The sequence below is a fragment of the Pelodiscus sinensis genome, chromosome 3 (assembly GCF_052426305.1).
Source record: "Pelodiscus sinensis isolate ZL-2025 chromosome 3, ASM5242630v1, whole genome shotgun sequence".
Taxonomy (NCBI): domain Eukaryota; kingdom Metazoa; phylum Chordata; order Testudines; family Trionychidae; genus Pelodiscus; species Pelodiscus sinensis.
The window spans coordinates 114898162-114924141 of NC_143054.1; the positions used below are offsets into that span (position 1 = coordinate 114898162).

The following is a 25980-nucleotide window of genomic DNA, read 5'->3' on the forward strand; positions in this document are numbered from 1 at the left end:
CTACTCAGCTTTGTACAAAATCATTATTAATGATTTATCTAGAAGTCTTTATAGCACATTTTGCAAAGTCATGTTAGATGTGTGTTTATAATACTTGGGTAGGGAGCACAGTACTTTGTCAATTCTGTCTGCTTTCTTGATCATACTTATAAATGAGATGACTCATCTTTTTATTTTCCTTCTCTAAAAGAAAAGATAACCTATTTGTTTCTGAGGATGAAGAGAAATCACCAAGTAATTTAATCCCCAGAATTACATTTAAATGCTTATCTTATTTTCATTGGTTTCTTCTCTTTCCTTAGTAAGAACTGTCATATTCCAATTAAACTATACATTAGATTTGAGTTTTAAATGTTGAGGAGAATAACTGCTAACCGACCATTCCAAAGGGTAAGAGAGGAATTTCATTTTAGGAAAGTTTAGGGAAAAAAAGGTAAATGTTAACTCCAAGAGGCTCTGGGAGACAGACCCATAGTCTCCTATAGACAACCACCTAACCTCAAGATGATTCGTACCAACAACCACAGGACATATCACACTAATACCAACTCTGGTACCTTCCCTTGCAACAAACCCTGTTGCCAGCTTTGTCCACATATTCACTCGGCTGATACCATTATTGGACCTAACCAAGTGAGTTATAAGATCAAGAACACATATTCCTGCGCATCCAGAAATATAATTTATGCTGTCATGTGCTGAAAGTGTCTGTCTGCTATGCACATTGGACAAACGTCTCAGACACTTTGCCAAAGGATCAATGCCCACAAAACAGATATTAGACAGGATCACAAAGAAAAAACAGTTTCTTGCCATTTCAACCAGAAAGGACATTGTCTCAACGACTTGATTTCCTGCTTCAAAGGCCTTTTAAGACTACACTTGAAAGAGAATCCTCTGAACTGTCATTCATGCTTAAATTCTACACTTTATGCCTAAGTTTGACTCAAGACTTTAATTATATTACCCATTACAAAGATAGCTTTCCCAATTATCACCTCTAACATCATTAGCTCACAGACATTTACCACCTCCTCCCCATCCCCCTTATATTCTGAAATTTGATTTGTCCTTTTCATATGTGTTAATTTTTTCAATTGCATCCTTTGGTATATATGGTAGTGGCAATTTTCTTCCACTATTTGATCTGAGGAAGTGGGCCTGGCCCACAAAAGCTCATCACCTAATAAACCATCTTGTTAGTCTTTAAAGTGCTACATAGTCCGGTTTTTTGTTTCATACTCAGACATGTCAGTTTTAGATAATGAATGAGCAAGGTTTCTGCTGGCACAATGTGAGCATTCTGATTTTAAGAGTATTGGGATGTAATTGCCCTGTGCCCTAAATACATGCGTTTAGGTATTTTAATTGTCATTAGAGAAGATCAAAATGTTTCAATAAGTTTATTTTTGTAGGTTTGTAAAAATATATTCTATTTTTAAACAAGAAAATTTTAATGAAAACTTGTTATCATTGATGATGGTTTTTTGTGACAAATTTTGCCCTTTCTAGGTATTTTTTTCAAATTTTTACCTGGATTCAGGAATCCTTCCTCAAATTTATAATAATCATTTAACTTTTTTGATAATTTTTTCAATAAAGATTTCAGAGAAAATTCACAAACATTTAAAAAAAATTATCTTATCTATTTCAAGTCCTCCAGAATAAATGCAACTTAGAAATGTTTGTGCATAGCTAGTTTTTCATTTTTCTACCCACTCTAATTGTTGTTGTTCTTTTAATCAGTTGCAAAAAGAAAATCTTTTACTAAAACAGAAAGGTTTTTTCACTGCTGTTGCTGTAACTTCAGGCTACAATTCTATATACATCTAAATATCTCTTTCAAACATATCTTCAGGTCTTTTTAACATAAAATGACTAAAGATGGATCTAAAATGAAATTAAGAACTATTTGTTTTACGTGTACAGGCAGTCCCCGACTTACGAACGGGGCTCCGGGGCGAGAAAAGCTTCTCCTGGTCTCCCTGGTTGGCTGGGGGGGGTTCAGCAAAGCCACTGGACCCCCCCAGCAGACCAGGGACACCTGAGCAAAGCCGCCACCTGGGTGGCTTTGCTCCCAGGCAAACAAGCAAAGCCAGGGGGACAGGAGCAAAGCCGCGGAGCACGCCCGCAGCGGAACAGCCCGGGCACGCCTGGGCTGTCCCGCTGCGGGTGTGCTCCAAGGCTTTGCTCCCCATCTCCCTGCAGACCAGGGAGACGGAGAGCAAAGCCGCTGAGCCCTCCCGCTGTGGGCGTGCTCCAAGGCTTTGCTCCTGTCCCCCTGGTCTGCTGGGGGGGTGGTGCGGCTAGTGCCCCCCCCCCAGCAGACCAGGCTTTTCTTGCCTACCGCTGGGGTAGAGCAGCTGGGGGCTGCCGTGTTGGGGAGAGAGGTAGATATGCTGGAGGGTAGTGATATGGTCTAGAGTGACCTAGACAAATTGGAGGATTGGGCCAAAAGAATTCTGATGAGGTTCAACATGGACAAGTGCAGTTTCCTACATTTAGGATGGAAGAGTTCCACATACTGCTGCAAGCTGGGGACCACTGGCTATGCAGCCGTTGTGTAGAAAAGTACTTGGGGATTACAGTAGATGAGAAGCTGGATATGAGTTAACAGTGTGCCCTTGTTGCAAAGAAGGCTAACACCATATTGGAATGCATTTGTAGGCGCATTGCCAATGGATCAAGGGAAATGATTATTTCCCTCTGTTTGGCACTGGTGAGACCACATGTGGAGTATTGCATCCAGTTTTGGGGCCTCCCACTACAGAAGGGATGTGGACATATTGGAGAGAGTTAAGTGGAGGGCAACAAAAATGATTAGGGGCCTGGGGCACATTACTTATGAGCAGAGGCTGAGGGAACTGGCTTATTTTATCTGCACAAGAGACGAATAAGAGGGGATTTGATAGCAGCCTTCAACTACCTGAAGAGGAGTTCCAAATAGGATGGATCCAGGCTGTCCGCAGTGGTGGCAGATGATAGGACAAGAAGCAATGATCTCAAGTTAAAGTGAGGTAGATCTAGGTTGTTTATTAAGAAAAACTGTTTCACTAGGAGAGTTGTGAAGCACTGGAATCCGTTGCCTAGAGAGGCGGTAGAATCTCCATCAATTAGAGGATTTTAAGGGGAGGTTTGATAAAGCCCTAGCTGGCATGATTTAGTTGGGCTTGGTCCTGCTTTAAGAGAAGATTGGACTAGATGACCTCCTGAGGTCTCTTACAACACTAATATTCTATGATTCAGTGACTTTATGGTAATCTTCATTTTGTAAGAGTGTGGGAGAGGAGATGTAAACTGTTTTTTCCCCTAAAAATAAACACAACACCACGCATACAATAAATGTGTAACTGGGCAGTAGTACCATGATGTCTTTGTTTTGGTCATTGCAAGTCTATCTCTGGAAATTTTGACATTTGTCCGCCTTGCCATATGTAATCACAAATCTAAGGACTGGATGATGCAAACCAACTTGTATCATTTATTACAGTAGCCCTAAAAAAATACTCTGTGAAGTGTGAAAGCATGTCGCTTTCACGAACAGAAGGCAGCCCAATAAATATATATTACCTTGTCTAATATATACACTTGTCTAATCTGCAGGGCTTGACAAACCACGGTGAAATCTACTCGCCAGCCCCGCACTGCGCATGCGCCAGACCTGCATTGTGCATGCGCGCGCCGCTGGTGAACGGGGAGACTGGCTGAAATCTACTCGCCACGGGCAAGTAGATTCACTGATTTGTCGAGCCCTGCTAATCTGTACGTACCATCTTGACTTTCCCGAACTTGTTTCCATTTTGTAGGAAGCAAGGATGATTCTGTATCATCTCTCTTCATGACTTGGATTGCTTGTGACGCCTACAATAAATTGCCAGCTGATAATGGCTAGACAGATGGCCGGCAGGGATTACTGATATCATTGTGTCTCTTGCTTATTTATGTCTTTTAAAAAAACAAACCTACAAATAATACACATAGCTGTTCTCTCTCCTTCTACTTTTGTTACACCAGTTTATTATATTTTCTCTTAAACTAACTTGTCTTAAATTGAACTGTACATGTGGACCCTGCTGACTGCATTAAAATTGATGAGGGCCTGATTGCATATATTAAACTGCAAAAGCGATGTCTTAGTTTGTAAGCCTGATGAAGCAGGGGTATCTGTTTCTACGAGTTAGTATCACACTGAACACAGCTGGTGACACGGGAACCACTGGCTGGGGAAGGAAGCCATCTGCTCTACCCCTTCAACATGAGGCTCTAACCCTTCTGCCCCCCAGTGTAGCCTTGAGGCCCCCCCATTGCAGCCACTAAACCTCACCCCAGACTAGTGCCCACAGCCCCAGAGTGCCAGGAAACAGAGTGGGCAGGGCTGCTACAATCCCCTTTAGCTCTGGAGTGCCAGTGGCATAGCTCTAGCCCCTGGAAGCGGGCTGCAGAGTGGAAGCAGGGGTCTGGGGGTGGCGCATGGGTGTTGCACACCTGGCTGTGCCATGGTAAAAATAGCAAGGATGGTTCAAGACTTGTGTGAGCCTATTGAAAGTGTATCTGGAATAAATTTTACATGCTTGTGCAGAACTGAAAACATAGCTTTCAAGTATATTTTAGTGTTGCAAACCGCAAAGATTTCGGTATCATGGAGTGGAATAATTTTGGCTGAAAAATCACAAGATGTTTTAAAAAATAAAATTTGGTCTCTCTTTGATCCTTTAAGATTCATGTTTTCAAGATTTTCTCTAGAACTAGGAGAGCTAGAAACTTCTTTAAAAAACAAAACAAACAAAAAAAAGCCTTGAGATTTTCCTTTCTTCGTGTGACTCCAAAGATTGGATCTTTAAAGAAGACAAAGAATATTGTAAGATTCACAATAAAATCATGACAATACTGTGTACATCTGTCTCAGGAATGATAGCCAAATTATTAACTTTTTTTAGGAGTACAATTTCTATCAGGTACTAATCAGAAATACTGATTTTTTTTTAAGGATACTGTGCCAAATTAGTAGGTGGCTTGTCCCAGTATTTCATGTAAAATGTAACTAAGCCAGAGAATGACTGTATATTGCTGTTTAATTTGCTACTGTTTAGTATTCAGTGGAAGTGTAAAATTAGTGTAACTATTATAGCGTGGGCAGGTGGTTTGGCTGGAAAAGTTGTCTGAGCAGAGGCTTCCCCAACTTAGCCCTGTTGATGGCTATATCTGGCTACAAATCTCTCACACACGGTAAAGTAAAGTAAAGGGCTGTATGTGAGGTGTATGGATTGCAAAGCAGCTCTTCGTAACTTGGTTAACAGCACAGGTCCTGTCCTCTTGCACAGGTCCTGTCCCTCTTCTCCATGGTTGGTGTGGCAAGAGCTCCTTCTCCTGTACCAGTCAAGGTTAATGACTCATCACACACACCGCCAAGAAAATAAAAACAGATTTCAAGAAAATCATCTGGGGGCCTGTAGGTGCTATCGGAATATAAAGAATCATAATGACTGATATGCGGCACATCTTTTGTTTAATAAACAATAAGGCTCTACTTGAATTGAAGGATGATTGTCAACTAATACACAGCTGAGTTGCATAAAAGACATGGAAAATTGCAAAAAAGTAATAATGGACCTTTATTAATTGCAGTAATTTGAAAAAGCTGGAGAAAAAGTGGTCATTTGGAAAAGTCCTATTAAGAACAAAAATTCGGAACAGTATAAACAATGTTATGCCTGCTAATCTTTTTCACAACTAGACATTTTGCTGCAATTATACTACAGTCATTCATGAGTGGGGCTGAAAGTGGGAACATCCGTCGTTATCAGCTCAGGTAAATGGGATTCTACTGTACTCACTGGGGGTGGAGAAGTGTCTGTTGCAAATTTCAAAAAGTATGCAAAATTGCAGACTGTGCAAAATAAGGGAATATAATATTTTGGGATCTGCAATTTCTGCAACATCACAAATTAAGTTAGACCTTAATAAACTGTATATTTACATGTTGATTTAAAAAAAAGAAATAAAAATCGAAGGGGAGTATATTTTATCCCTGCCAGTCATATTTGGGATCAAGATAAACAAGGATGTTTAAAAAAAAAATTTCCTTACCCGTATAGAGCCTTGCACTAGAGTTTGGGCTCTACAATATCTGTTGTTGATTTTTCTTATTAGAAAAGTGACCTTAAATCCTTGCATCAGTGTGTGAAATTTTAATTTATAATAGAGAAGCAAAAGATGTATCGTAAAGACAAGAAAGCTGTAATACTGTATGAACAAGATTTTCAAAGGCTTTCCTTTTTGCTGATTCTATTGTGTTCATGTCATCATAACAATGCAGTCAGTTTTTTGTGGAGGGTTTTTAGTGCTGTCAATATTAATTAAATGTAAGCCAACAAAATGAAGTTGATGTTAAAGATAAAACTATGGAACATTTTCAGTATTTTACTTTTCAAACAAATTTGTCATCATCATACATTGTAGAGACCCATACTGAAAATGACCTGATCCAAAACTTCTTAAAGTCCATGGATGGACTCCTGTTGTGGTTTTGTTTTTGTGTTTTCTTTTTGTTTTGTTTTCTGCCTTTATCCCTATTAGAACTTCCCAAAAAAACTCCCAAAACCAAAACTATTAGCTATGAGTAGCAGTATGAGGACCCAAATTGTAAATGCTTTTGAGCAAAAGTAGGGAACCTTTTTTGTGTCAGGGGCCACTGACCCACAGAAAAATGTCAGGGGATGAGAAGTAAAAAACAAAAAAAACCAAACCTGCCCCTCACTGACATGGCCCCGACGAAGGAGAAAGACACTTCCCACATTCCCCAAGCACACCAGAGATTGGGGCGGCCAGCGTAGTAGATTTTGTATGGTCTGGTCTCACAGGGGGAAGGGGCTAGAGCACCAGCGCTGGCTCCCCAAAGCTGGAGGGAGCCCTGAGCCTCGGGGGGCTGGATCCAGACAAGCTAGGGGCCACACTTGGCCTCCAGGCCTGAGGTTCCCCACCCCTGCCCTTGAGGTTTTGGGCCCAGAAAGCTCACGGGAGAATAGTAAAGGGTAACACAAGCTTGGGATTTCTGTGGGGGGTATGTGTACACTGCAACAGAAGCCCAGTATTGAAACTTAGCCTCAAGCCTAGCCAGCCTTCCATCCACACACACATGCCACTAGCTCAAAGCTTGGACCCAGCATTCTGTGACCCTATAGGGAGTGGAGGGTCTGAGCCTGAATTGAGTCAGGACTTAGGGCTTACTTACATTGCAGTGTTAGATATACCCTGAGATGTTGGGCTGTTAGTAAAGCTTTTGCATTGCAATGGGGTGTATTAAATGCCTTGCTCTGGCTATTTCCTTGGGATAAGATTCACCTTTGTTTTCATACATTTTAGCTGATTCAAAAGTCACCTGAATGGTCTGGGCAATCTTTCTTCATAAATACAAGCAAGTGCCTAAATAAAATTGGAGATATTTGAGCAGCTGTGGTGTCAGCCTCTGTGGTCAGATGTTAAATTTAAATGAAGGAAACTTCTTCAACATAATCTTGTAAAATGAGAACATCTGCTCTGTGTTCTAAAAAAGTTGGATTATAAAATGCTGTCACAAAAATTAATTGTTCTTGAGCTTGCTACCACCAGACATATGAAATCATTGCCTTACTTTCATTTGTAATTATAGTAGTGAGTTTGATTCTAAATGTCAGAGGTTCTTTGGTATTTTGACGGTGGAAACTCACATCAGGCAGAGATTTGGCCAGAAAGTTACTAGATTGGATAGTTTGGGTATACTAGAGGTTTATGTATATTAGAGTATACATGGTCCTAATGTCTTTAAAAAATGAAATCTTGGACAGTGTATCACATTCAAAGAAAGCACATATACACATAAACCTCCGTACTCCAGGTATCCCTAATCTGGGAACACCCATGTTACGGAGGAAGAAGCCGCCTGCATGCTGCTATTACTCCTTCACCCTAGCTGGGGAAATGGCAGTGCGCAGAGCTGCTTCCCCTGAGATTTTTCTCTGCTGCTCCTCTAGCAACAGCGTCGGAGAGCATGGAGTCATGTGTTCCCTTCCCCCCCCTCCCCCCCCCCCCCCAGGATCAGGGCAGCGGGGAAGTATTCCATCCCCTCATGGCCAGACCCCACAGCATCCTCCCTGGTCCAGCAAAATCTTTAATCTGGCACACCCTGTTTTCCAGGATTGCTGGGTTAGAGGTTCAAGTTACTTTGTTAGAAGATCACTAACACTTTGCCCTTCACTCATGTCCGCAGGCCTATTAGTAAGTGTGATCTATAAAATCATGTCCTTTCTCAAATACTGAAGAGTTGTGCTTAATAGAGTGATCTTAAAATGCAGAATCATCTTAACCCAGGCTTTTATTGGATTAAATAAGAACTATAATGTTGTTACAGTAATTAGTTTATTTTCTGTGCCTACGTTTTCCTTGTAGTTTGTCTTGTCTATGAAAAGTCCCACCACAGTGCTGTCTAGGCATTAAGAGCCTGATTTTTAGAGATGTGGAGCACCCATAACTCAATTTAAAATCAGTGGAGCTGTAAATATCCCTTACCCCAGAAGAGCAGGTCCTTACAGTGTTATCTAGTTGCTAAAGAAGGTATTTTGTTGATCTCCTTCCTAATACTGTTGAGCATCATTGATACATTCTACTACATCAGAGGTTCTCAACCAGGCATCTGGGCCCCTGCGGGGACCACAAGCAGGTTTCAGAGGGGCTGCCAAAATAAATCAGAGGGGGGCCCAGGGCAGAAAGTTGAGTAGCTTTAAGGGACCTTCTGTGGTATGGGGCCTTGGCCAGTGGCCCTACTTGCTGTTCCCTAACACTGGCCCTGGTTTTTAATTTGCTGGATATACAAAAAAAACCAGTTACCCAGGTGGGCTGTGTAATTTTTATAGCATGTTTCAGGGAAGGAGAGGGGGGCAGAAATAAAAAAAGTATTGAGAACTCCAGCCCAATGTGGTTTCTGCATTTCACCCCAATGTGAATTAAGTGATTGATCTATACATGCTTGATTTATATGATACAACACGATGTATATTTGCACTGTGGTCCTCCTTTGCTGGAGTGGCACAAAAGGGAGCAGCAGAACAGTTTCAACTGTACTCCAGCCCAAGCGGAGGGTGGCTCATAGCAGCCTAGAGCAATGTGCTACTTACTGCTTGTCTAAACATAAGTCATCTATGCGCCTGACAGCATTGGAGAAGCTGTCCTGCTGAGGCCTGGACATCGTTTCCAGAAAAGCCACTTCGAGCTGTGGTGAGAGGCTGTTATTCTAGCAGGATGTGTGGTCTAGTGCTTTTTTTTTTTTCCAGTGTGTTTAGAGGGATTCTGCTCTGCTGTTTGAGAGCAAGGAAGAGGTTCACCACACCCACTTCTCCCCACAGCCTTTACTCAAGAGCCCTGTATAGAGCACCAAGAGACAATTTCTAGTGGGTTATTTCAGTAGCTACAAATTGATCCTTCAAAAATGGAAAATTGTGTTGATTGACACTACTTGAACATCTGACCCTTACAATCCATAAACTGGGTACAGTATTTTAGCGTACCTCATAAATTGAAGTCCTAATGTTGCAGATTTAGGTCCTGATCCTGGCTCTATACAGGACTTCTGATTTCAGTGGGGTTCCTTGTGGGTGCAAGGATCCTTTGAGCAGAATCAGATGTAGGATGGGGACCTTCAAGAGCATTATTCCATTTTAGTGAACAACCAAATTTCAGGAAACAATCATTCTGTTTGGGAAATGAAGATTATTTATTTAGACTGATGAATTCTGTCTTACAATTCAGCAGGCATTCATCTTAGCCTCTGAGTGTCCACTCAACTAAATTAAATCAGAAAAAAAGTGTGAAAGGTCAGAGCAGGAGGTAAATGTTTTTGAAGGATAATTTCTGTTCAAAACATTAAGATGACATGATTCATTTCAGGTGTATATTGCAGCCTCCCAAGTGGCTTCATTTGTTAACTTCATGCAAATTATAAATGAGAGACCAGTCATAGCAGGGTTTTAGCTTGGTTAAATCCTGTAGGAAGAATACAGACTTCTTTAATGTGAGAAGGAAGGAGCCACACAAACCCTCTATTTCCTCTGCAAATTATGTTCATAGTTCTCATCAATTAGGAATTCCGGCTAGTTTTAAAAGGGTTGTTGATGAAGGGGTCTAGATTCAATCTTGGTGAAAGGGGGCCTGGCTCCACAGTTGTCAGTAGAATTGAGAGTTTGGCCCAGGGAGTCTGGTAGCCTTTGAAGTGAGGGGCAGAGGAAAGTGTTTTGAGAGAGGCAGATTGTACAGGGACCTGAGGACATGTTTACTCTTTCTGTAGTGGAATTCTGGATTACCACATACAACATGTTTTTGTTAGTTTCAGAGGTATCTGATGCTTTCCAAAAAGACCTGACAGTTGGGAGAATTCTAAATTGCTTGACAGCCATAATAAAACAAGTCCTATAATAAAATATGTCCAGCTGTTCCTGAGAGCTGCATGCCATTATGCAGAAAATTACTGCTTTGTAGATCTTATTCAGAATTTAAATGTGGCATTGTTTATTTGCCATATTCGTTAATTGAATCTCTTGTGAAACACTTGTTAACACTTTACACAGTCATGGTAATGCTGCATTTGTTTGGAATCTCTTCAGGTTGTACTGGTGAGATGGAATGAACCATTCCAGAAACTGGCAACCTGCGATGCAGATGGAGGAATATTTGTTTGGATTCAATATGAAGGCAGATGGTCTGTGGAGCTTGTGAATGATCGTGGTGCACAGGTTGGTATGAACATTTTCTCTTCAGTGAAGAACAGTTAAATCATTAGAGAAAAGGTTCAGAATAAACAAGATAAAAATGCAAAGTGAAGTCTTCCTTTTTTTTTTAAAAAAGAAAAAAATGTCTTTATTGAAATGACTGTACAGAGAATGTCATAGAGATTCCTGATACATGGAACTGCTTGGGCTTTACAAACAGAATGAAATTTGCCATGAGGCAGACAGCCAGGACAAGATTCATGCTCTATTTAAGACCTCAAAACAGAGTTTTACGTAGGACTTAAGTGAACCACGAGTGAATTTCACTCAAAGGGAGCATGATAAAAGAATAGCTTTTCTATTATTATTTTACTGTATCTAGTTAACAATATCAAGACTTTAAAAAAAAAAATCTTGTTCTTGGTTCTCAATATATTAATGCGTTTTTCACTGGTGGGGCAATGTGAAATTGCTAAACCCTGAATTAATTACCCTGCAGACCGCTTCTGATTTCCATTGCCATGTGATACAAAATGCATTATTCTAAGCAAGTTTTAAAACATCTTCTATTAATCCCTTGTTAAACTTCTCCATAATAAATCATATATAAAATGAGCATACTAATTCTTGCAGGGTGAACTTAACATTTGAAAATCATTTTGAGATCTTCAGACGAAAGGTGATATGAAAATACTAAGTAGTAATATTGTTGCTTATTCATTTCTGGGGAACATCCATGAAATCACAAAGCTGCTATAAGAGAAGAAACTAGCACATTAACATTTTACCAAAACGTCATGAAAATACATACCACTCTGTAGCTCTTTGGCTAACCTATCTTCATTTGGTGCTGTTGAATAGTGCCTTAATTATAATAACTTAGACATTATTGCATGATTAATGTCTTATCTATGTATATGTTAAGGTGAGCGACTTTACGTGGAGCCATGATGGGACTCAAGCGCTCATCTCCTATAGAGATGGATTTGTGCTGGTTGGTTCAGTCAGTGGACAGAGACATTGGTCTTCAGAGATTAACTTGGAGAGTCAGATCACCTGTGGCATATGGACTCCAGATGATCAGCAGGTAATGACACTTATAGAAAGGCAATTAATATCCATATTCATGTATCATTAAATAATGCATCAAAAGCCAACACAGACAGTAGAACGAGCACATTGTAAGAATAATTTCCTTAGAATTGAGACTAACCAGGTCCATCTAATATTATGATTGTTTACCTAAAAAGGTCATTCTCATGGACTAGACAAAAGCATTGGACAATGTGATTCTAAATTACTATGTCATCCAAACCCAATGTTCAGTCATGGTATACTGAAACATTTGGGGCCTCATTAAAAAAGTAGCGTAGGCCTCCTTTACTAAAGGAGCCTCTAACCTTTATAGTGCTGCAGTCTAGCCTTAGAGACTGTAACTCGCGGGCTGACTTGGCAAAAAGGGGAGAAACTGCTTTCTTCCAGGAGTGCCCAGTGCAGAGAGAGCAGGTGATGAGCTCCATTTTTGGCAGAGAGGAGCCAGATTGCTGGTGTGGAGCTCTTTCCAGATCAGGAGGAGCTACTGGAAGCTAAAGCCTGCTGCTGAGAGCCTGCTGGGGCTTTGAATAAGCAGGCTGTTTCAGGGGTTATTGGTGTTTTTCCCTGATGAGGAGAGACTCTTGCTGTGCCTGGAGCTGACTGAGAAGGGCCTGCAGTGAAGCAATTGTAAGTGTGTCTGTTGTTTGGGAAAATATTTGCAAGGGAAGGAGCACAGCAGAGAGACTGACTCTGAGTCTGAGGAGAGGCATAGTGATCTTCCCAGTGAATCAGAGCTCAGAGCTGCTGACAATTGGTTGGGGCTAGCTCACAGCTTCAGAGGGGTTGTGCCTTGGCTCGCCTAATGCACAAAACCAACAGAGTGCTGTCTCCAACTGCATTTCTTCAAGGGTGCCCACACAAGTGTCTATACTCTGAAATCCAGAGTGAACCCTCAGGGGTGGAGTAAATGGTGTCCGTGTTAATGCCAGTTACATATGTTTCATTTATTACTGAATCCTATATTTGTTAATTGATTTTATTCAACTGCACGCTGTGGATTTGAATTGTGATATTTGACCCTAGTCTGTTTAAGCCCTGTTTCTTTAAGTTGTTGAATAAAGGTATGTTAAGTCTTACTTAAGTATATTAGATGTTTATTATTTATAGTTGGTATTTTTGAGTTAGATCCATGCCAGGGATGATTATTAGTATTAGAATAGGTTTATTTCTGGAGGCTCCCAATGCACATCAGTGAGTGTGTGTACAGGGGCCCGCCAGGTAGAGGCATGGCCAATTGTGAATTCCTTTAGGAGTAGGGGACTGCAACAGAAGGGTGAATAGAGGATTTCCACTTATCCAACATCTCCACTGAGAGACTCATGATCTCCTTTAATATCAATAACATCAGGAGCCCAGGTGCACAGGTGAGTGTTGCCTGCTCCTGAGTGACCTAGGGAGGAAAGGGGGGGGGGGTTACATTTGGCTTGTGCAATTAACGTAGGAATTCAAGAGAATTGGAGTAAGGCATGTGCAAAGAGTCAGTTACCAGTCTAACTGGTCATTAGAACGTTCAGTTTCACAATTGATACAAGCAATAAAAGTGACCAGGGCCACCCTTAGGATGTATGGGACTCTATACAATACTATTAAATTGATGCCCCTATGCCTGATAGCAGAGAGGGGGGAGGGTGATCTTTTTTTTAAGAGATGTGATTTTATAATCTTCAGCAACACACTAATGAAATATTTTTAAAGCAAATTTTAAACCAAGGTCCTCTAGACTAACACAGTCAATTCAGAAACTGACAGTTTATACATGGGGCTGGCAATTTCCTGTTAAATGGCTTCTTTACCACTTGAATGGCTCTTTCACTGTGTTCTGCTAATAAGTCTGGCAGGCTTTTTCACTTTAACTAGATCCCCTCCAGAGGAAACAGAGCAGGGATAGAAAGAGAGGGTGGGTGGACCTTAAGACCAAAAGTGTCCTACACAACTGCATGTTCTGAGTATGGGTAAGGGCGGCCCTAAAAGTGACTGTGTCTGTGAACTGTGCAATAGTTGTACAAATATCTCTTTAAACGAGCAAATGGACTCACCAAATTTTGACAATAGGACTGAGAGAGACAAGGGTCTGATACAATCAATCTTCTAAAAAAAAAAGAGAGATTTCTTAAACCATGGAATATACCTTCATTACTGCTTTCCAAAGGCAGCATAACATGTTGGTTGTGGTGTCATTTATAGTGGGCAGTGAGGTGGCCCTTTGGTTTTCATGTGCAGCGTATCCAATGGCTCTTTCACTGTTCAACTCATGTCCTTGCTTCCTTGTCTATACTTACCAGACGATAGACACTCTGGAGATCAATCTTCCAGGATTCAATTTAGCGGGTCTAGTAAGGACCGGCTAAGTCAAATGCTGAGAGTTTTCCCAACAACCCTGGCACTCCTCAGAGTCATGAGGAGTAAGGGAAGTCAACGGGAGAATTTCTTCCTTTGATCTCCCACTTTGAGGCTGCCCCAAAAAATTGGTTTAAGGTCCGTCAACACCAGCTACATAATTGTTGTAGCTGGAGCTGTGTATCTTAATTTGATTTTCTGCCCCAGTGTAGACCTAGCCTTGAACAATCTTTTCTTCCACAGTGTTCATCCTCATTATAGTTTAATATACCTGTTATATGGCACTGAGAGAGAGGATGGAGACAGAAGTTGCATTTTATTTGGATTAGACCATTGTATTTATGTGCTTTATAATTCCTTAAAAATTATTAGATTTGGGCTTGCTAGGAATTGTTAATGGGATATAATAATAATAATTAATCATTTGTATTTCCACAAAGCTTGCTTATAATCATAAAATCATAGGACTGGAATCTCAAAAGTACTTTACAAAGAAAGGGTAAGGAATTAATTATTGCAACACCCCCTCATGAGTGTGTTGAGAGTTTTACATTTCCTTTCTGAAGATGAGGAAACTGAAGAACGAGGATTAAATGATTTGCTTGAGGTCAGTGGAAATGAACAAGAAGCAGATCTACCAGCTCTAAGTCCTTTGCTTTATTCGATGACTAAACTATCCTTTCCATGGTGTCTTTCAGCTTCTGTCTATCGCCTCCAGTAACAGTTGAGTTTTTAACACAAGTTAGTTGATTGGCGGTTAGTTCAAATTAGCTTTAAGATTTGTATATGTCAAAACTAGCATGTACAACCGGGTTAGCTAATTTAGGTTAGCTAGAAATCAGTTAACCTGAGTTGAAAATCTTTACTGTGGGTAAATCCTTTGATAGTAACCAAGAGTTGACACTGCATGAATGCTGTCAGGTATTCTGATGTTTTCCACTTATTCCCCATGTTTGCACATTTAGCTGACATTCTGCTTATTTGCATGCATTATCCAGGGATGGTGTGCAGATGAGGGTAGCTTTCCGTACACACTTCGATATAATACTCTATCCGTGTGAAGGGACTGACATGAGATCCAAGGGAAAGAGACTGTGACCAGGTGATTATGAAGGACATGAACAGACTCTGCTTATATGTTAACACTTTGGAGGGACTGTACTGTGGTTTTGTTACACATATAGGCATGGATTGGTACAAGACTGGATTTGGACCTCACACCAGTTTTATTCCTGTGTAACTCATTGAGTTCAGTAAAGTTATATCTGATTAATACTCATGTGAGTGAGATCAGAATTAAGCCCACAGTATATTCTGTTCTACAGTCGCTTCAGGGCGTTCTCTGCTACCTGGTGCAGCAACGCTTGGTTCTATAGCAAGCAGCGGGTAAATGTCAAATTTTGAATGTGTATTTTCCCTATTTTCTTGATACCTTTCCCACCTGATACTCATGAAAATTGACAGTGAAAGCATCCCTGGAAGATATTTCCCAAAATGATACTGTGATCTTTAATACAGTGCACTGTAAAGGGTAAATTTCCATGAAGGTTTATCTTTTGGTTTAATTTTTCTGTTTCCCTCAGTGAAGTTTTGGTGTTGTCCCTGCTCCATCTCCACTCTACCTTCTCCACTTCCTTTATTTTCTATGCAAGAACTGCAAAATGTTCTTTTAATTTTTTTAACATAGAAAGGAGGAAACCTGACTCTTTGTTTAATATCAAAGGAAGTCTATACATATAGACTCACCCACCCTCCCAGGGGTTCTGTTTAATTTGTGGGAAGAGGGAATTTGCACATATGGGAAGGTTCCACATTTTGAAGTATTACATGTTTGCCTCATTTCCCTCCCAGTTGCCCTTTAATCTATTCTCCTTCCCTCTCCTGTTCTCACACATGGCCTCCTCTCTTTCTTCAGTTCACCCACGCACTTCTTTCCCCCACTTGTCACCAACAGTTAGCAATGACTTGTCCTACTCACCAGCAGTCCACTTGTCCTCTTGTTTTGTTTTTTAATTGAGATGGCAGGAGTTGGACGTAAAAGACAATGTTCATATTGTGTCATAGTGGAATAGCTTTCTCAAAAGTTTTGCAACATTTCCTAAACACAGACATACTCACGTGTATGATCCTCTCTGGTAGACTATTCTGTAGCTTGATTCCCTCAGCCAAGAACATTTTATCCCAGCTCTCTCGTGCTCCATCCTGGGCTCTGCAATCGGCATCATCCCAATACAGCAGACCATAAGATTTCACACCACTTGGATGAATGAGAACTGTAGACCTTCTCTGGAAGTTGGAGACAGCTTCTTGGCCGGTTCCCAGTCAGCATCACTTCAGATGTGGCTGGGTTCAGCTTGAGCCAGCTGGTCTTCATCCAATAACTAATTTCCAGTAGGATGTGTAACAGTATAGTAATGGTGGTGCTTGCATCAATTGAGAATGAGCTATAGAGCTGAGTGTTGTCAGCACAGGCAGCTAAAACCCTACCATGTCTGTCTCTCCCAATAATCTCATATTGCTATCGAAAAGAAGTGAGGATATATGGATCTCTAAGGACCTTCAGAGAAAAGAAGCTGTAATCTCTCATCACTCTTGGAGTCAAGAGGCGCAGAGCCTTCCCAAAAGTTTTATGCTGAAGGTACTCCGATACTACAGGAGCTAGTGGCAGTATTAAATCCTATCACCTTATCTACCCTAGAAAAGCTACAGCAGTGCTGTTTTGCTGTAGATGCTACCTATGCTAAAGAGAGGGATTCTGTATTGGCGCAGGTAATCTACCTCCCCAAGAGGCATGCCCCTCCTCTGAAGCTCTTCCTGTTCCCTCAAGGCCCTGCTCCCCATAGCTCCTGGGGGCCCCTCCTCTAGAAAAGCCAGATGGAGATTCAAGGGCTTATTAATACTCTGTTTGACGTGGGGGGGAAGTGGGAGTGGTTGATGTCAAATATCATAATGTACTTTTTTTCTTCAGTTTGATATGAAAATAAATATATAGGCAATTAGCAAATCTGGATTCCAGTCCTGTAGATATTACCAGGCATATTGTTTACTACCACAAGTAGTTCCATTATAGTACAGTAGGCGGCAGTAACTGAACAGATAGGATTGGGTGCCTCGGTTAGCCATTTATATTGCTACCAGTGTTGCAGAAAATAAGCAAAGCATTTGGAACCTTGGTAGTTTGCAGTAGTGCAAGGCTGTGGCGGACTTTTGAGTGGGAGAGATTGAGAGATGTACTGGTTAACCAGTGCAACCAATACAGGTTGAACCTCTCTGGTCCGGCACCCTGGGGAGAGCAGGAGCCCATGCTGGGGGGAGGTGGCTTAAAAGCTGCCCCCCCAGCACCAGCTGGGAAGGGAACGGGTGCAGGGGGGAAACTATTGGTGCTTCTGCCCTGCTCTTGCTTCATTTCAGAAGCAGAAGTGCCACGGGACTCATGTACATTTCAAAAGCAGGGACCATGGGGGCTAATGGGAGACTGCTTAAGTCCTCCACTGGACCTGTGCACCCCACGTGCTTTTCTTTTGAAATGTGCAAGAGCCCCGTGGGATTTCAAAAGCGGAGGTGCCCTTATCAACTAATCGAGTAATCAATGGAAATTCCATCGGCTGTTTAATTAGTTGATTGACCTAAATTTAACATCCCTATTGCGAATATTGCTGGACCAGAGAGTGACGGTATAGGGAGGGTCAACCTGTATTACCTTCTGTTGTGAAACTTAATAGTCTCAGCCATTCAGAGTTCAGGAGTGCTGCGGTTCTGCACACTTGCATCTCTGCTGTAGTTTTCAGTAACCATACAGAAACTTAGATCTACATTCCGATTCATTATTGTCCCCAGGACTTGCTTTCCCTATTTGCATAGCAACCATGGCTGATTCAGCATCATATTTTGTTTTATAGAGCAAAGAAAGTCAAACTTTAAATTCTTAATAATATCTTAAACATCTTGAGTTCTCCTTTCTGAGCACTGGTGCACAATATAGCTGTATATATTGTAAGTCCTATATGCCTATATTTGGATCCATACCTTGTTCTGCTGCTGTATTGGTTAATCGAGGAAGAACTTTGTATGTGTAAAAGCACAGGGGTGGTGAGGCACGCATCCTCCCTCTCCCTCGTTCTACATGTGATGAGCCAGAAGCAAGCCTTTAGGAACACTTTCCATTTAAGATAAGCGGTGGTGCCATTGTAGTAAAAACAAGTTATAGATAAAGACAGGAACACATAACAATCTTGTTTACCCAGATGTACTGATCATCTAAACAAGGTCAAAGGAAAAGTAGTACCAGATTGATAGTTAGCAGCTAAGCCATATATCCACAAGTAATGAGTAACCCCTGGACATTTCCAAACTGCAAAACAAGGTAGAGACATTGTATTTAAAGCTGCACCACAGGATAGCAATTTGGACTTCACCGATGGACTCTGGTACCAGTTCCTCAGAAGCCTAGATCTCCCGCTTGTCTGCAACTGAAATGGAGTTCCCAGCTTGGAGAAGGGACGTAAGACGCCGCTTTTGCTATCATGTTGTTCTTTTAGTTAAGGGGTACAGCTGAAAACTGTCAGGAAATAAACAGCTTGTGTTTGACAGATACTCATGCAGCGTGTTTTGTACTTAAAGAACCTGGTGTTGGACCTGAGACTTACTCTTGCCGGCAACGGCTGTGCAGAGAAATGGCATTGGCCCAAAAGATCTTACAAACTAAATAGGTAATTCAAATAAAAATAGATGGACAACTTATTATCAAAATGTTAAAAATATACAACTTTACTAATTGATTTTTGTCCCTGATCAATATCTCTGAATATCAGGCCCAAGATTTCTCTAGTTGGGTACTCAGAAACTGAGGCACACCTGTGATTGGACACTTTGAAAAAGTATGCTAGAGGGTCTAGTGCATCATAGTTCCATAGTGCCTTGCTGATCTTCTGACCATCTCTCTACAGAAGCTCAAAAGCACTTCTATCCTTCAATACATGTAGTATTTTTTTCTTCATATTTATACTATGGTAATACCTAGAGGCCCCAGTCAGGATCAGGGCCTCATTGTTGGGATTGTACAAACAAATAATTCCTTTATCAGTCTAGTACAAAGCAAATTTCTCTAAGGCCAGACATTTTCTGTATTAGGGGAGCAAGTGCTGCAGATTTAGTCTCTGATCTCAGAACTGGCTGCATTGCAGGCGCATCCTTGCTCTCACAGAGAGCCCTGTTCGTTCAGTAGGGCTCTGTACCTTGCATGCTTTTGGGGGAATTCTGTGCCACTGTGCATGCACAGAATTCATGTCCCCTGCAGAATTTTTTTCTCTGTAGACTATACATTTTGTTGAATAGGCATTGCAATTATACCTTTTGCCTCCTTGGGGCTGCTGCATTGTCAGAAGAGAAGGCAGCCAGTGATTGCATTCCTCACAGTGGGGCCAGGTGAGGATGCACCAGACAGTCAAAACAGGACATGTAGGACTGCTGGAGGGGGAGGGTCACAGACTGGGGTTCAGAAAGTCTGGGGGGGGGGACAGACTCAGGAGCTAGTGGAGTTACAGCATTGAACTGGGACTGAATGAGAAATGGGCTTCAGGAATGGGGATGGGGGGAGGTACAAGGCCACATGGAGACAGGAGTAGAGGATGCAAGGGCACAGATACAGGGGATTATGTGCCTCACTGAATGGGAGAGGCTTGGGTCAGCCAGGATCTAAATGGGGGAGGCTCCCAGCACCCTAAAAATCCCTCTCTCCCTTCCCTCAATAAAACAGTTTCATATTTTTTCTCTCTACACCCAGCAATCCTACAGGTTCACTACCAGGCTTCTTCACTCTCCCTCAGCTCCTCTGTTTATCCTGACCCCTTCAAGACTTTGCAGTACTTCTGCAACATGTGGGAAATACAGTTCTGTATTGTAGTTTAAATTAATTACTCAACATTCTGAATTAATATGCTAGTAAGGAATATGTTACTCGACTTTAGTAAGGCATTTGATACAGTACCACATGGGGAATTATTGGTTAAATTGGAAAAGATAGGGATTAATATGAAAGTTGAGAGGTGGATAAGCAACTGGTTAAAGGGGAGACTACAGCGGGTCATATTGAAAGGTGAACTGTCAGGTTGGAGGAAAGTTACTAGCGGAGTTCCTCAGGGATCAGTTTTGGGGGCAATTTTATTTAATCTTTTTATTGCTGATCTTGGCACCAAAAGTGGAAGTGTCCTAATAAAATTTACGGATGACACAAAGTTGGGAGCTATTGCCAATTCAGAAAAGGATCGGGATATCATACAGGAAGATCTGGATGATCTTGTAAATTGGAGTGATAGCAATAGGATGAAATTTAATAGTGAGAAGTGTAAGGTTATGCATTTAGGGATTAATAACAAGAATTTTATGTTATTAAAATTATGGGGACACATCAGTTGGAAGTAACGGAGGAGGAGAAGGACCTCGGAGTCCTGGTTGATTATAGAATGACTATGAGCCGCCATTATGACATGGCCGTGAAAAAGGCTAATACGATCTTGGGATGTATTAGGTGAGGTATTTCCAGTAGGGATAAGGAGGTGTAGTGCCATTATACAAGGCATTGGTGAGACCCCATTTGGAATACTGTGTGCAGTTCTGGTCTCCCATGTATAAGAAGGATGAATTCAAACTGGAACAGGTACAAAGAAGGGCCACTAGGATGATCCGAGGAATGGAAAACCTGTCTTATGAAAGGAGACTCAAGGAGCTTGGCTTGTTTACTTTAACCAAAAGAAGGCTGAGGGGGGACATGATTGCACTTTTTAAATATATTAGAGGGATAAATACCAGGGAGGGAGAGGAATTATTTAAGTTTAATACCAATGTGGACACAAGAACAAATGGATATAAGCTGGCTAGTAGGAAGTTTAGACTTGAGATTAGACGAAGGTTTCTAACCATTAGAGGAGTGAGGTTCTGGAACGGCCTTCCAAGGGAAGTAGTGGGGCAAAAGATCTATCTGGTTTCAAGATTAAACTAGATGGGTTTATGAAGGGGATGGTTTGATGAGATAACATGATCTTGGTAGCTAATTGACCATTCATTATCAGTGGGAAATAGGTCAATGGAGGGATGATAGGAGTTACTATAGAGAACTTTCTGGGTGTCTGGCTGATGAGTCTTGCCCACATGCTCAGGGTTTAGCTGATGGCCATATTTGGGGTCAGGAAGGAATTTTCCTCCAGGGTAGATTGGCAGAGGCCCTGGAGGTTTTTTGCCTTCCTCTGTAGCATGGGGTACAGATCACAGCTGGAGGATTCTCTGCATCTTGGGGTCTTCAAAGTATTTGAAGGCTTCAATATCTGAGATATAGGTGAGAGGCTTAATCTAGGAGGGGTGGGTGAGATTTTGTGGCCTGCACTGTGCAGGGGGTCAGACTAGATGATCATAATGGTCCCCTCTGACCTTAAAGTCTATGAGTCTATGTTTGTCAAAGAAATATTTCCTGGGTTTTTTGTCTGTATTGTTACAAACGTATTTGTTGACAGGTAATTTGAAATAAATTACCAAAATCATTGAAGCTGGCATGGTTATATTGTGTAGGTGAATAAACTGTGCAGAATTTTAAACTATTGTGCACTGAAGTTTAAGTTTTTGGCCCTGAATTCCCCCAGCAGTAAAATTGCTAGATGTGTGTTTTAGAGCAGTGTTTCTCAACCAGTGGTACGAGTACCCTTAAGGGTACTCGAGAGACATCGTGGAGGCAGGGGGGTTATATCAACACAACTGAAATTTGGAGAAAATTGAATTTTTGTTTTAAGTTTTACAGAGTTTTATTATTTTTGTACTTTTTATACCCAAAAATTTCATCGCCCGCCCGGCTACGATTAAGTTGTTTAAACAAATGTGTTGCAATGGTAGGAAAAATTTGTGTCTGAAAACTGTTAAATACTGGGGGTACTTTTTTGGCTTTTTAAATAAGGGGTATTTTATTAAAAAAAAAAAAAAAAAAAAAAGTTGAGAAACACTGCTTTAGAGTACAGGTTGTATCTCCAAAAACGGATACTCTCTGGTCCGGCAATATCTGTTGTCTGACAGAACCACAGATGCTCCTGGATCAGAAAGCCCAGGAGCCTAAGGGCAGCCGGAGCAACAGGGTCAGCAGCCCAGCTGGGGGCAGTGTGAAATTAGAGCCAGAGCCCCCCGGCAGTCTCCAGCAGCGCCAGACCAGGCCAGAGTCCCCTGACAGCAGAGATGGGCGCTGAGGTCCGTGCCCCAAGCCAGCATGGGACCAGAGTCTTCCAGCAGCTTCTTGGAGTGCAGGACCGGGGCCAGAGCCCCAAAGTAGTTCCCTGAGCACGAGGCCAAGGCACTGTGATAGCCCCCTGTGAGTGTGGGGTTGGAATTGAGTCCTGTGGCAGCACGGGCCAGATCCCCAGAGCAGCCTGTTGGAGCTCAGGGTGGGGGCCGGAGCCCCGCAGCTGCCCCTGCATGCATGGGATTGGAGCCCTATGGCAGGAGTTGGATCCTCTGCTGCCCATGGAGCCGGCAGCACCTGAGCAAGCAGCCCAGCCAGGTTGGGTGGGGAGGAGACGAGGCAGGGTGCCCGCTGGGGCAGCCTGGGGAGCTGGTGGCAGGAGACCTCCCCTAGTTCAGCAAATTCTGTTATTTGGGACTGGTCAAGTCCCAATGGTGCCGGAGCAAAGAGGTCCAACCTGTACAGACTTACAACCTGTAGAACCAACATTTCTTACTATCTGCAATTTCTTACTTGTTCTATAGTCCTTCAAATATCCAAGGTTGAACTATAATAATACGGGAAGATGCAGAAGCCCACAATATGGGGCTACTCCTCTAATGTGCTGAGTATCTCCTGGGAAAGTCTCAGATAGCCTTGCAACCTTGATTTATGGGTTCCCTATTAATAGTTTAAAGATTAGGAATAGAAGCAAACTGAACTCTTTCAGGTTTGTGTCTCCAGAGCAGTTATAGGCAACTTAATGTATAACTGTGAATGACACAATGAATGATAGAATTAAAGACCTGTATTTAAAATGAAATAATTGGTTAAAGCAAATAGGACTTACTGTATAACCACATGCTGTGTTTATGCTCACATTTCAAAGTATAATGGTGCATCCAGTAATGATATATCTCTGGATGAGAAGAACGAGTATATAATCCTTTCTCTTAACTGTATCTCCATGGTTGATGAGTCTTTTTTATTATACTTAGTTATAACAACATTACTTACTCTACTTTTTACTGTATTTTTATTTATACGGTCATATTTAAATCTCTGTCCCCCGAAATACAAATACCATCATCTTCTTTACTGGTTGTTAATATCCAACCTAATTTGAATTTTCATTTGCATCAGTGCAAATTCTGTGATTACCAAAACTCCCGTATGGTACCTGCTAAAATCGGTTAAAACAGAACCATATTTAATACACAACTTAAGGTTACGTCCTATGTTATTTCTGTTAATACTGCTTATTGATTCATGTTAAAATCAGTTTTAGCTAATATGAAGCCTAAGCTTTGGACCTGAAGCCTGTTCCCTACTTGCATTTCAGCACATTTTCAATGACCATAGACAAACTTTGCCCTATAGGTTACACTCTCAATTCCCATTGAGTTTAATGGAAATTGAAGACCCTTGGCATCTCACAAAATTGTGCTCATCACTATTAACTCACTGATAAGAATCACACTCAATCCATAGCCTATGCAGTAGGGCAGCGTTTCTCAAACTGTGGGTCCCTACCCCCTGGGGGGGTCGCGAGCAACTTAGAGGGGGATCGCAAACAAATTAGAGGAGGGTCGCAAGCAACTGAGAGGCTGGTTGCGGTATCACAAGTTTGAGAACCCCTGCAGTAGGGTAGTGAATCAGATCCTAAAATAAACCATGAGCTTTTAAAAACATAATCAAACCAGTTTTCTTTTAGTTTGCCTGTTTACTTTTTAACCCTCCTCTAGTGTTCTGGTTATGAGGGATAATTTCAGACTGAAAAGTCCCTCTCTAGTAGCTCAGATGGAGAGACCAGTTTCCCTCTCCTCATCCTTGCGATAGGAGACTTTACCTGCTGTCAGCCGACAGTCAGGGCAGTGTGAGTGTGAGTGTGTTGCCGAGAAAAGGTTTAACATCTGTGACATTACTGCTGGGACCAGGGTCCTGTCGCAGAGGGCAGCCAACAGGCTGACAGACGCCCCAGAATTTATAGGAAGAGCTTATTACATCTCAGATTTCAGCTGCTAAGATACAGGATCCCTTCGCAGCGGGCAGTCTAGGGAAGACTGAGAGATGCCCCAATGGATCTGTCACCTGGGAGTGACACGATCCAAAACACCCAAGCTCTCCCTATACCTGTCCCTTATGACCAGCTGGAGTTCTTTTTAAAATTGTGCTTGGTTCTGTTACAGCAACTGAAGGAGTCAGGTGAAAGCTTAAACAGTTACTATTTTATTGTTACAGGGTAAACTTAGCTGTTAAATGCTACTACTGTGTTACAGATAACACAGCCACTACACAGGACAGGACAGAAATTACACTAATAAGTCACTTACAGGTACCATGAAACCCTTTTGGTTCTCTGAGCTCTTATTAAATGCATGCAAAATAGACACCTAGCAGGTATAATTCTCACCCCTGCGTTCCAGACTTGGCGTGGCCAGCGTCTTTCTCTCAATCCCTCGGGAAGAAGTAGGGCGAGGTTGGGCGTCCCACAGACCTCGGGAGACAATCAATACCTGCCAGCAGGTGTAGATGATTGGAGCTCAAATAGGGTGGGCTACTAAACCCCTCTTTATATCCCTTGGGTCATGTAGGCTTCTTCCTGGTCTCAAGTGGCTAATTAGGAAAAATGGCTTTGAATGCCAAGTTTCCCACGAAGGGTGCAAAGCATAATTCACACCTGGGAAAATGCAGACAATGGGCACCTCTGGTATGTGATGGGCGAAGATTCCTCTCCTGGGACAGTGCAGGCGTGTCAATTACTGGTACTAGCCATCAGGGTGGCGGGAGGCCCTGGGTCGTCAGCTAGCCCATTTACTGTCTGGTTTCTGTTTATGGTAGAGTCAGGGACAGGCAGCACACCTGCATTCCGAGGGCATCAAAGGCTGACTGCCTTTCTCTTGCTCTCTGGGGGGGGGGGGGGGGGGGGGGGAGAACAAGATGGGGTTCATGTCTGGCTACACCTGCTAACCATTTCCTTATGACTATCTTGATTCCATCCCCTAGCATGCTGCCCTGGGGTTTCTCGCCTTCCCTGGACCCACCAACATTACCTCACTGATTCTACCTTCCTGTAAAATGCTTTCACCCTCAGGGCTTCTCCCAAGTATAGGAGAAGATCCAACCAACCAACAGCAGCTTTTCCCTGACACCTCCTCTTCCTCTCTCTGCTGTAGGACCATACATGGAGGCAGGGCTGAGTGGTCGGGTAAGTCTCTGTCCTTAGTCAAGTTTCCTGCACAGAGCCTGTGTTACATGACCAGCCCTGGATATCACAGGGCTGGAGGAGCTTCTTGTGTCATCATGATGGCTCCTTCTACAGGCACCAATCCCCAGTGCCTGTGCCTTCAGGACTGGATGCCGGGCCAGTAGCCACCACGCTGAGGTGTATAAGGAGGAGTTTCTGAGCCTGGGGGCTTCCTCAGACGTACACCCTCTGACCAACATGCCTGCAGGAAAGGGAGACCTAGAAGCTGTTCTCCTGGTTCCACAGGGGCGAGCCAAGCTGTGTACTACTTCCCACCTGGCTGGCAGCTCTGAGAAGCATTGTCCTGCACTCATTCCTGCTCCGGCAGCCCAGGCCTGCCAGCTTGCGACACCCAGATGGCATCCCCTGAC

The 25980-nt window shown here is 42.3% G+C and overlaps 1 protein-coding gene across 2 annotated transcripts in view; it reads left to right on the forward strand.

Annotated features, from left to right (window-relative positions):
- TULP4 (TUB like protein 4) overlaps nucleotides 1–25980 on the forward strand; it is a 276958-nt gene that overhangs the window by 170999 nt on the left and 79979 nt on the right. Inside the window, exons 3-4 of one of the 2 annotated variants that reach the window (XM_075924530.2) lie at nucleotides 10632–10760; nucleotides 11662–11823. The exons of the other annotated variant lie outside the window; for it this stretch is intronic. Of the exons in view, the coding sequence (XP_075780645.1) occupies nucleotides 10632–10760; nucleotides 11662–11823 (291 nt within the window). The remainder of the gene's footprint in view (nucleotides 1–10631; nucleotides 10761–11661; nucleotides 11824–25980) is intronic. 2 annotated transcript variants of the gene reach the window in all.